Here is a 12,754-nt window from a genome sequence, read left to right as displayed (position 1 = left end):
TAATAGAGAACTACTGGAGAACTACTGGAGAACTAATAGAGAACTACTGGAGAACTAATAGAGAACTAATGGAGAACTAATGGAGAACTAATAGAGAACTACTGGAGAACTACTGGAGAACTAATAGAGAACTACTGGAGAACTACTAGAGAACTAATAGAGAACTACTGGAGAACTACTGGAGAACTAATAGAGAACTAATAGAGAACTACTGGAGAACTAATAGAGAACTAATAGAGAACTAATAGAGAACTAATAGAGAACTACTGGAGAACTAATGGAGAACTAATAGCAGAACTAATAAGAGAACTAATGGAGCAACTAATAGAGAACTAATAGAGAACTACTGAGAACTACTGAGAACTAATAGAGAACTAATAGAGAACTACTGAGAGAACTAATAGAGAACTAATAGAGAACTAATAGAGAACTACTGGAGAAACTTACTGGAGAACTAATAGAGAACTAATAGAGAACTACTGGAGAACTACTAGAGAACTAATAGAGAACTACTGGAGAACTACTGGAGACTAATAGAGAACTAATAGAGAAATACTGGAGAACTAATAGAGAAACTAATAGAGAAACTTACTGGAGAACTACTAGAGAACTAATAGAGAACTATGGAGAACTACTGGAGAACTAATAGAGAACTCTGGAAACTACTGGAGAACTAAATAGAGAACTACTGAGAAATACGGAGAACTAATAGAGAACTAATAGAGAACTACTGGAGAACTACTGGAGAACTAATAGAGAACTAATAGAGAACTACTGGAGAACTAATAGAGAACTAATAGAGAACTAATGGAGAACTAATAGAGAACTACTGGAGAACTACTGGAGAACTAATAGAGAACTAATAGAGAACTACTGGAGAACTACTGGAGAACTAATAGAGAACTAATAGAGAACTACTGGAGAACTAATAGAGAACTAATAGAGAACTACTGGAGAACTACTGGAGAACTAATAGAGAACTAATAGAGAACTAATGGAGAACTAATAGAGAACTACTGGAGAACTAATAGAGAACTAATAGAGAACTAATAGAGAACTAATAGAGAACTACTGGAGAACTAATAGAGAACTAATAGAGAACTAATAGAGAACTAATAGAGAACTACTGGAGAACTACTAGAGAACTACTGGAGAACTACTGGAGAACTACTGGAGAACTAATAGAGAACTAATAGAGAACTACTGGAGAACTAATAGAGAACTAATAGAGAACTACTGGAGAACTAATAGAGAACTAATAGAGAACTACTGGAGAACTACTGGAGAACTAATAGAGAACTAATAGAGAACTACTGGAGAACTAATAGAGAACTAATAGAGAACTAATAGAGAACTAATAGAGAACTACTGGAGAACTACTGGAGAACTAATAGAGAACTAATAGAGAACTAATAGAGAACTACTGGAGAACTAATAGAGAACTAATAGAGAACTACTGGAGAACTAATAGAGAACTAATAGAGAACTACTGGAGAACTACTGGAGAACTAATAGAGAACTAATAGAGAACTAATAGAGAACTACTGGAGAACTAATAGAGAACTAATAGAGAACTACTGGAGAACTACTGGAGAACTAATAGAGAACTACTGGAGAACTACTGGAGAACTAATAGAGAACTAATAGAGAACTAATAGAGAACTACTGGAGAACTAATGGAGAACTAATGGAGAACTAATAGAGAACTACTGGAGAACTACTGGAGAACTACTGGAGAACTAATAGAGAACTACTGGAGAACTAATGGAGAACTAATAGAGAACTAATAGAGAACTAATAGAGAACTACTGGAGAACTAATAGAGAACTAATAGAGAACTAATAGAGAACTAATAGAGAACTAATAGAGAACTAATAGAGAACTAATAGAGAACTAATAGAGAACTACTGGAGAACTAATAGAGAACTAATAGAGAACTAATAGAGAACTACTGGAGAACTAATAGAGAACTAATAGAGAACTAATAGAGAACTAATGGCGCCTGTGAGACGACGTGAGTTCACATCATCAGTGAGATCTGAGCAGAGTTAATGGACCGAGCTACATCTGTTTGAGCCACTTCTTCACCCAACAGTCATTTTCTGACTCAAAACTGAAAATATCCCACTGTAACCGTGAGATAAGAGCCTTGTTGTCCTCCACTCACCGCCTGTTCATGGGCCTGACACGGACAGCCACCCGAACCGATGCCATGGCACATCCCGCTGTTGTCCGTCCGGTCCGTGACTCAGTTAGCCTCCGACTGAGCGGAGCCGCTTTATAACGGCTAAGCAGCTAGCTAACGGCTAAGCAACTAGCATGAGCCACAGCGACATAAAGAGGGCAAAAGTCCCAAAGATAACGGACCGACTGCAGACCGATAGGAACAAATCAAACAGAAAGTCAGGGGACAGAGGGGGTCACCGTGGACAGATCGTTATCGTGGTCCGGTGACACTGCGCCACAGTCCCGGTGTTAACCGGCTCATTTCTACGGTCACTGTTTTTTAGCCGTTAGCCTGTTAGCCCGTTAGCCTGTTAGCTTCACATGACATCAGAGAAACATCAGCTGACAACAACATCACACCTGTACGGGGGCCGGCAGGAGACAAAGATCTGCACTGATCCTCTGACAGCTGGAGGACAATTATTAGCACATGTACAAAATCTGTACATATCTTTTTAGCAATCTTAGAAAGTAGAAAAGTAATTAAGTACATTAACAGAAGTACTGAAGTACAATATACTGGGTACTACTAGTTAAGTATTTCCTTTTTGTGAATACTTCAGTTTTACTTTGCTGCATGTATCTGAAGCTCTAGTCACTTTGCAGATGCAGATTGTTAAAGCAGAATCCAAGGAACTAAGAAATGCTGATGTTTTATTCTGGATGAAGCAGCAGTCAGAAAATAAAGAGTTAAATTCAGCCTCACCTTTACCTGCTGCTACATCACTGATAATAATACATTAATACATAAACAGGCTACTTTTAATGTACTAACAGCCTTTGCTGTATGTTATTTATATAATTCTGTATTTGATGTACTTATGCTTTCAGAACTTTTCTTGTATTTCTTCTCTTCACAAACTGAATCTTGTCTGGTTAGTAAGTAGAACACAGATCAATACACAGTTCATAGCAGCACAATAGGAATACAGTCCAGTGATCCAGTAAACAAGATTAACTTTATCACGATTGCCAAACTGGTGCAGAGCTGAGTCAGCATCCTGAGAATTTAGTTGTGTGATAATGGACGAGATCTAAAATAGGTTTTGATCATGCTAAACTTTGTTCCCACCTTTAAACCTCTGTCCAGAGAGGAGGAGCTCAAAGTCTCCAAACAGAGGATGGCAAGAAGAGTCCAGTGTGCAGTATGGAATAAGTACTTTACTTAAGTTTTCTCAAATAAAAGTATCAGTACAGCAGTTTAGAATTGCTTTGTTAGAAGTAGGAGTGTGAAGTACCTAATAACTTTCCATCGTTGTAGATAATGGATAATAACAGACATCCATCAGTGTGATGCAGTAAAACAGAATACTGTATAGAGTGTACTTCTCCTCCCGGCCTGCCGGGGGCGGTAGCTACAGTATAACAGCAGCTGGTGCTGCCGGCGCCACACTGGTCGTTTCCTGTGGTACATGAGCGGTGTGAGTGAAGACGGCGTGAGTTTCTTTTATTTATTTCAATTTCCCCAGCTACTCTTGTAGCTGTAAATTGACCGAGTATTATAACAGAATGATGTTAAATATGCAGTGTGTTGTTTTCAGTGTAAGGAGCACCTCTAATGTTTAGCTTGGAAGATAAGAGCAACTAAGCAAACGTTATGAATGAACGTAGCTAGCTGACGTTAGCTAACCCATGCTAACATTAGCTTTAGCTGAGCAGCTAATTCATTTCTCATTTATATTTATGATTTTAAACAAACAACGCCCATCAGATGGAAAGTTAATTTGTAAAATCACTGGCTTTAACTAGCAGCTTATGATAGTCGAACTTTAATATAATGTTTAAACATGAGGTCAAAGTTTTTAATGTTTGCATTACGACGACTTTTTCTAATTTTCCTTACAAAGTTTAGAAAGTCAGAATGTTGTAGTGCGTATAGTTATCCTTTGACTCATTCATGACCAAACGAATATCACTTTAAAAGGCTGTACAACTAAAGACAAAGGTATAAATAAGCAATAAAGACGTACAGTATATTAACATTGTAACCAGTAACATAATACTGCAGTAGTACTGCACATTGTACCAAATCTTTGCACATTCAGCATTCTGAGAATAATACATTTAAAAAGATGAAAAATCTGAACTTGATCCCCTGTTGTTTCCACAGACTCTACCATGGATATTCGACCGAACCACACAATTTACATCAACAATATAAATGATAAAGTTAAGAAAGAAGGTGAGTGTATATTTATTCACATTTGACTAACAACAATGGTCATTATTGATTAATCTACAGATTTGAGGGTAACTTGTTTAGTCTATAATGTGTCTGATCTGTGTCCTAATGTGCACTATCAACTGTCATCTCAGTAGTGAACAGTAGTTTAGACCTGTTCTGATTCTCTTCTTCATCCTGCAGAGCTGAAGCGCTCGCTCTATGCACTCTTCTCTCAGTTCGGTCAGATTATCGACATAGTGGCCATGAAGACGATGAAGGCAAGAGGACAGGCTTTCGTCGTCTTTAAAGAGCTCGCCGCTGCCACCAACGCACTCAGGCAGCTGCAGGGTTTCCCCTTCTACAACAAGCCGATGGTAGGATGAGAGCAATGACCTCTGCCTGCACTCACAAAACTTCATTAGCCACATTTTTATGTTTACTGTTGGGGTTCTGTTTAGCTTAATTCATCATCAAGAAGTCTCCTGTTTAACTGAACCATGTCATGTTGTTTATCAGAGGATTCAGTATGCAAAGACTGACTCTGAGGTCATCACTAAGATGAAGGGCGTCCATGGAGACAAGGAGAAAAAGAAGGAGAAGAAGAAGAAGCTTCAGGAGCCGGCAGCTAACCTTCCAAAAAAAACTGTGCCGGTGAGTGAAGGTTCTGTCAGCACACAAGTTTACATGCTCATGCTCATGAAAACTACTTAATCTAAGGAGATGAGTAATTTGGTCTTTTCTGTGGAAAATGCATGGTGCAAAATAACTATTAGACATAACCTTTGTGTTGGTTTTAGTTGTACTGCAAAAACAAGGCAGCATTGCCTTGTAGGTTTGTCCCCTTTTATCTAGCGGTAATTCTCTGCTGAAAGTAGCAGAGTGGTTAGTCAGTGCATCAGTCTAGTGATGCCCATCTGACACTGATGAGCCGATATAAACTTCAAACTGCAGTTCCATTTCCCGTGAACCACTGCTTCAAAGCTCGCTTTGGTGTGGAAAAAGACACATGACCATTGACGTCCGAAGCACCAACAGCTTCGGTCTCTTGAGTGAATCATGGTTTCATCATCATGGTTTAAACCAGTTGATATTGCTTCATAACGCGTGATTCAACAGGTTCCTTGTTGTGTAAAAAGCACTACAGTATATAGTCACTCAAAATAATGGACAATATGATTTAGCAAGCACAACTTCTCCCAACAACTACACTACATGGGGTGGCTGTGGCTAAATAGATAGAGCAGTTGTCTGCTAATCATAGGATTGGTGGTTCGATTCCCGGCTGCCATGTCACATGCCAAAGTGTCCTTGGGCAAGATACTGAACCCCAAGTTTCCCCCAGTGAGTCAGATCAGCTGCATAACAACTCACGCATTTGTGTGCGCGAATGGGTGAATGAGACGCAGTGTAAAGCGCTTTGAGTACCAGCTAGGTAGAAAAGCGCTATATAAGTGCAGAACATACGGGGGTGGCTGTGGCTCAATAGGTAGAGCAGTTGACTGCTAATCCCCGGATTTGTGGTTCGATTCCCGGTCACATCACATGCCAAAGTGTCCTTGGGCAAGATGGGTGAATGAGACGCAGATGAGACGTACCAGCTAGGTAGAAAAGCGCTATATAAGTGCGGACCATTTACCATTTACATACAGTTATAGAATCAACCGACCAGTCAGTCAATCTTTACAAAAATATATGTACATCATTCACACAAACACTAGTTACACTCATCATGTAATGTTTAAGACATTGTTTAGCTGTCTCTTATTGTGCCACTAGATGTCACTGAAACAAATCTTTGAATGAACAAACCCATTTTTCTGACAATTGATGAAGTGGTTCAATGATGGTTCATCACTAGCAGTTTCATGCACTCATGTAACCTGGTTAGAGTATGCTTTCTCGAGTAAGCTGTATTCTTAAGTGTAGTTGGTCGCTCAGATGCTGATACAGTATTAGGTTTCAGGTTTGATGCTTTTGTGGATTCATACTCATCAAATTTATCTGAGACAAATGCACTGATGCCACTTTACAGCAAAATTAGGTTAACCTCCTCTGTCTGCCTGAGGTGGACATGAGGTGAAATAAAGGCAGGTTTCAGATATTTTATGATAAATGAACAAAGAAGACGACAAAAGTAAAGCTGTAGGTCTGCTTCTCTTTGTTCCAAGAAGAGCAGGTGCAGAGGCACATGAGATACTAATCCTCGACATGTGAAACAAAATCCAACTGCAGTTATGGAGACAGTACAAATAACTTATCAAACAACTGAGACCAAAACCAAGATGCAAACGTCCATGGTGACACTGAGCTGGAAGTTTGATACCGTATCCTGGAAATCACTGTCCTATGTATGTAATATCAGTAACATTTTGTCTCAATAGAAATCTCAATGTGAGCTGCAGCTGTGATGTGCTGCATTCATGGACGCTACAAAGTCTAGGTTATCTGTGCTTTCAAAGCCACCAAATCTGTGCATTTTGAGAATTGTTACTCCCCAAGTAATTTTTATGGTTCAGATACTACATGATTATCAAGGACTCTGTAAATCTGTACTGTATTGGTTAGTACTCAAAAGTAAGTTATTTTAAGTACTAGTATTGTTGTATCCCTATTTGTTTAATATCTGCGTGTTAACCGTATTGTCTGGTGCCAACTCCCTCGTAGCAAGGTAGGAAGATGTCAGTGTCTTTATGCTAACAAGGCACCAAAACAACAGCTTTTTCAATAATTACAAACTCCCATTAATCAACTGTAGCTATTTCTTTCTTCTTCTTTTTTTTTTTTTTTTTATATAAGAAACGAGGTAAAATGACAACTTACTTTATTGAACCAGCTCAACACTGCAGCAGATTAAACTGAGGAAAATGTATTAAAGTTTGGAGCGGGGGACAGTTTTATCACTGGGGTGAATTGTCATCATTTACCAAGCAGATTGTTCTGACAGCTTGTTTCCACTGCCCTCAAGTGGCCAAGACAACTACTTCAGGTTTTAGGTGTTGAAAAGAGGCTCAATCAGACGAACAGGTTGGAAGCTCCGCCTCCTAACTCCTTACAAAGATTGCTGCATGAAGTCAGAGCAGGTCGTATTGTCATAGGCTCCCTGAATAATAAACCACTGATCAAATAGAGCAGCGGTCACTGTGGTCAAATCAAATCAGATTTTATTTACATGGCCCAATTCCAAACATTTTTCTCAGTGGGCTTTCGATGGTGAACTTCTAAGAAGAAAACATTACACAAAAACATTTGAAAATGATCATATAAAGATAAAATAAATCCCAGTTGATGTCCAGTTAATGTGAAATCCCAGGATGCTTAGGAAAAAAGTTGTTCCCAGGCAGAGAGAACTTTATATTGATGTGAAACTCTTTAATTTTATGAATACAGTAGACAGACTGTCTGAGATTTCTAAAACTCAACTAACCATCTAGACACTAAACTTTACACATCACTAATCACTAATAAGAGTCATGACTGTAATAAAACAAAAAGACATATTTAAAACTATATTTCTCTGTGCATGGAAGACTCATCATTAACGTGTACAAACTGAAATCTATCCGATAGATACGATTTAAACCACTCTAGTGCTGTTCCTTTGATCCCAATGACATGTTCCAGACTGTGTAATAAAATGTTGTGATCTATAGTGTCGAATGCAGCACTAAGATCTAACAAGACGAGTATAGAGAGTAGTCCATTGTCTGATGCTAATAGAAGATCATTAGTAACCTTTACCAGTGCTGTTTCTGTACTATGATGTACTCTAAATCCTGACTGGAAATCTTCATACAAGTTATTACTGCGCAGGTGGTCGTACAATTGCTTAGAAACTACCTTTTCTTTTTAGAGATAAAGGGCAGATTGGATATTGGTCTATAATTCGCTAAGACCCCTGAGTCCAGAGTAGGCTTTTTGAGTAGAGGTTTGACTACAGTAACCTTAAAAGCCTGTGGTATGTAGCCTGTTGGTAAAGATAGATCGAGCTGATCTAATATGGACGTGCTGATCAAAGGTAAGACATCCTTGAGGAGTCTAGTCGGGATGGGGTCTAAGAGACATGTTGATGGTTTAGAGCAGGGGTATCAAACTCATTTTCACCGAGGGCCACATCAGTATAATGGCTATCCTCAAAGGGCCAGATGTGACTTATAAATGTAACTAAATGCAATCGAACGTAATGTAAAATAAATGTAACCACTCCTTAATGTTTAATAACTCATTATTTATTATAAATTATTCAAGTGACAATTACAGTTGCATAGAAAACATATGTTTGCTTGTTGCACTAACATAAATCCTTTTAAATTTTGTCAGCTTATAAAAACCCACATAACTCCATTAATGAAGGATCAAACTCTCCAAGTAAACAAAGAAAAAATAACATTGTGGTGAAACACACTTGAAAAGTTCATTGATGTAAAACATTTTTTTAATCTTTTATTTATCAAAAAAATATATATAATTGAATTCATCTACTGCTATGAATAAGTTTTCAAAAAATAATAGTTACAAAATCAGAAAGTTATCTATGGTTATCTACTAGATAAGCTGGGAAGAAGTAATTATGGGCTGAAAATGGATGAGTTTACAACTATATTGGTCAAGTTTTTCAAGTAGTCTTTGATGAGGAGATGCTGCCTGTTTTTGAACACAAGGGGATTCTCTCTCTACTATCGATCGATCATCTTCTGAAAATGATAAACACAAAACAAATGCACGCACAAACATTCAATTGTACACAGTTTAACAGTTTTTCTTGATAAACTGACATTTTTAAAACTCTGTAACACCTGCTCACAGACCTTCAGCATGCACTGCTTCAAAAACGCTCCCTCTGAAAAAGGCTTGGAAGCTTGGGCGATTTCTTCAGCCACAATGAAGCTAGCTTTTACTGCGGCCTCGTTTTTAGCTGTGGATTTTGTTAACAAACTCTGCTGCAACTGCAGTTTGCCTTTTAATTCTTGGGCAATTTGTTGTTTTTCTTGAAGGCTAGCTTTAGCGTACTTATCTCCGTGTTTGGCGTCAAAATGTCGACGCAGATTGTACTCTTTGACAACCGATATTGCCTCGTAACACAAAAGACATACCGGTCTTTCTCCTTGAAGCACAAACAAGTATTCGCTTTCCCATCTTTCTTGAAACAGTCTTCCTTCTGCATCAACTTTTCTCTCTCTGGACATTTTGGGATCATTATTTATATCTCAATTCCACTTCGTTGGCATAGATGTGGAAACACTGCCGCGGCTATTGAAGTCGAAAGGCATTGTGGGAAATGTAGTTTTTGGTAAAAGCACGCGCTTAATTTCTTTTTTGGTATTTATTTGTAGACACTCAAAACCACATCTGGCCCGCGGGCCTTGAGTTTGACACGTGGTTTAGAGGAATTAATTATTATATTTAACTCGGCATGATGTACAGGGAAGAAGCAGTCTTAAGTCCAAATGAATCAGAAAACAAGATTTAAATTCACGATAATAAATGTGAAAAATTATATGCTCTAAAAAAAAGCACATTGTTCTGATAGAATGAAAGCGGACGTTGTTATTGTGGTTTCCTCATTACTAAAATCTTGGTGTGTGGCTTGATGTGAATGTCCTTCTTAGAAGCATCATGTTAAAAACATTATTAAGAAACTGAGATTGAAGTTCAGGTTTAATTTCAGACACCTGTCTCGGTTTTCTTTGAAAGCAGGATAAGAGCGTCTCTGCCACATTCTTAGCAGTTCTTGATTCCACTGACTGGTTCTACATGAATGAACCAGCACAGTGTCTTCTTATGTTGGACTCTGTCTGACGGGGGGGCTTTAAGATTTGTTACGAACTTAAAACCATGAACTCATTATTGCACCTTCTACTGCGGAGTTGGTGTAGTCTTCCATACATAGTTTTTATGTTGGATTATATTGTCTGAAACTTAATTGGACTGTTAAGGGATTCTTCAAGATGGTCTTACATTTCAAAATAAAGCAAAGGCAACCAGAGGAAACACAAAAGGTTTCACGTGTTTTTATTGGAGCAAAAAGACAATATTTCATACGTGTGCAAAGTACCAGTCAAAAGAGATAAAAAATCAGGAAGTGGGATGAATATTTGTTTCAGTGTGTTGTCTGACAGTAAGTCTTGGTCAGTAGTCAGTAAGGTTCTGCTCTGCACAGACGCGGTCACATTTCACCCAGAACGTGACTTAGCTTCAAGAAATCTGTGCCTTTATGGACGATCCTCGTTCTGCCCAAACACACTCAAAGATTCTACTGAGACTCTTAAAGCAAATCAAACAGTCCCTCTGAGTAAATGCAGTTGGTGTCTTTCAAAGTTACAGTGTATTGAAGACTTGGCTCCGTGGGACTAAGTCAGCTGAACTTTGTGTTTCACACAGAACCAGACTGGGCATTTTGGCCCAGATTTCTCACAGTGGAGTTTCTGGGTGAAATGTCATGTTACAACTGTTACAGCCGCTACTGTCACATACACACTGTGTAAGCAGCTTGATATTGTTTTAAGACCATCTGGAAAAATGGTGAACTCATCCTTTAATGGTGCTGTCCACATGTTCTATATGTTCACTGTCCATTTGTTGTTGCAGGGATCAGCGGCTCCTGTGCACACACCTGTAGTCCAGGTAAGACGGTCGAATGCTTTTCTAGTTTTAGAAATAAACCAGAGTGATGTTGGATCCTGTTACTGGGTGACGTCACTGTCGTTTGGATTTCATCTTCTATAAAAACGTCCACTCTGCAGTTACTGTGGGACGGGGTTAAAAAGTCTTACAGTGCATGTTAAATTATTTTACTTTCAAACACTTTTCTGCTTTTTGTTCTCACATCTCTTGAAACAGAAACACTTTTTTAACAGCACTTTAATGTTTTTTCTCCTTGACTTAGATTTTGTTTGTTTGCATTGTTCCTCACTTGTAAGTCGCTTTGGATAAAAGTGTCTGAGAAATGACTAAATGTAAAAAGTAAACATTACTGAGAAATGATCATTTAAGTGAGTACATGTTTTTTACACAAGGGAACAAACTCCCCATAGACAGACGAGTATGTTCCCGATCGTTTCTAACGTCCAGGAACTGTGACATGTTGAAGTTATGTCTGTGTGAGACGGACAGCAGATCCACACTATAACTGATATACTGTTTTGAAAATGTCGTTCCTACTTCGTGTTTCTAGACAGCAGCTGTTAATCTGAAATATGCACTTTACCTTTGAACACATGAAGTCAATGTGTTTAGTACTTTAACGTTTTATATCTGTGGCTGAATGAAAAGTGACGCAACCCTCACATGACACTGGAGACTTTGAGTCTCTGGTGATAAAATAACAGACAGACGCCGTCCTTTATTGTAAATCTGTTGATTGGAAGCTGCAGCTGATCAGACACAGTTTTATACTGAGGTTCACAAACAACAGAATCAGTTTAAGAGCTGCTAGTTTTTATTTTGTACCATTAGAACCCGTTCTTACAGACGCAGTGCTGGAAGTGGGTGGAGCCTTTGAAAAGTAGTCCTGATCAGGATCTCTGTGTTCTCAGGTTCCAGATAATCCACCAAACTACATCCTGTTCCTCAGTAACCTTCCTGAAGAGACCAACGAGATGATGCTGTCCATGCTGTTCAACCAGTGAGTGTGGAACATCATCTCTGTGTCATCGTGTCTGTACAAACCTCCAGTGTGTGAATCTGATTCGGGTTTTTGTGCTGTGCAGGTTTCCTGGTTTCAAAGAGGTCCGGCTCGTCCCGGGGAAACACGACATTGCCTTTGTGGAGTTCGAGAGCGACACGCAGGCGGGCGTGGCTAAAGACGCCCTGCAGGGCTTCAGAATCACAGCGACCTGTGCCATGAAGGTCACCTACGCCAAGAAGTAGTCCCCATCCCCAGGTCTGATCACTGACGGGACACGAAAAGACTGAGCGGGGGTGGGGGGTGGTCCACAGACTTCCTGTTGTGTGTCCAGATTCAGATCTTGTAAATCCTGCAGAATGTGTTGATTTTTTTGTTTCTTTTTTTATTTACTTATTTTACTTTTTTTCTGATCTGTCGTCTTTCTTGAGGTTGAGACAAGAATCTCTGGCCTACTTCTTATTTTGTAAAATAAAATCTTTTTACATTATGTCTGTGTCGGTTTTTCTCCCCAGATCAGTTTTACACAGGCTGCGTTTCAAAATACAAAAATCTAATCTAATTTATCTGTTTGTGATTTCATGTTCAGAGTGTTTAAACTTCAGTCACAGATCAGTCAAATGTCGTCAGTGTGCTGTCATTTGTTCTGCAGACAGTCGTGTTAGATTTCACCCTAACGACTGATGTTAGTTCTATTTTCAGCTGCGTGACCAGAGGAGAGATTCTGATCAGAGCCGGTCCAG

The 12,754-nt window shown here is 38.9% G+C and overlaps 2 protein-coding genes across 5 annotated transcripts in view; one reads left to right on the top strand and one right to left on the bottom strand.

Annotated features, from left to right (window-relative positions):
• kif16ba (kinesin family member 16Ba) overlaps window positions 1-2,551 on the bottom strand; it is a 31,795-nt gene extending 29,244 nt beyond the window's left edge. For 2 of the 4 annotated variants that reach the window (XM_026359276.1, XM_026359277.1), the window contains exon 1: window positions 2,168-2,551. In XM_026359276.1, coding sequence (XP_026215061.1) covers window positions 2,168-2,214 — 47 coding nt within the window. In that variant the 5' untranslated portion in view covers window positions 2,215-2,551. The remainder of the gene's footprint in view (window positions 1-2,167) is intronic. The other 2 variants (XM_026359278.1, XM_026359279.1) reach the window with 1 other exon arrangement.
• A 1,035-nt stretch (window positions 2,552-3,586) lies between these two features.
• snrpb2 (small nuclear ribonucleoprotein polypeptide B2) lies at window positions 3,587-12,501 on the top strand. The gene is made up of 7 exons (XM_026359378.1): window positions 3,587-3,662; window positions 4,337-4,408; window positions 4,592-4,764; window positions 4,907-5,041; window positions 10,976-11,011; window positions 11,923-12,011; window positions 12,097-12,501. Exons 2-7 carry the CDS (start codon window positions 4,345-4,347, stop codon window positions 12,254-12,256), a joined length of 657 nt encoding a protein of 218 aa, XP_026215163.1. The 5' UTR covers window positions 3,587-3,662; window positions 4,337-4,344; the 3' UTR covers window positions 12,257-12,501.
• Window positions 12,502-12,754: the final 253 nt, after the last annotated feature.

The sequence above is a fragment of the Anabas testudineus genome, chromosome 1 (assembly GCF_900324465.2).
Source record: "Anabas testudineus chromosome 1, fAnaTes1.2, whole genome shotgun sequence".
Taxonomy (NCBI): domain Eukaryota; kingdom Metazoa; phylum Chordata; class Actinopteri; order Anabantiformes; family Anabantidae; genus Anabas; species Anabas testudineus.
The sequence above is the reverse complement of the archived record's forward strand: the minus strand, read 5'-3'. Positions and strand labels throughout refer to the sequence as shown.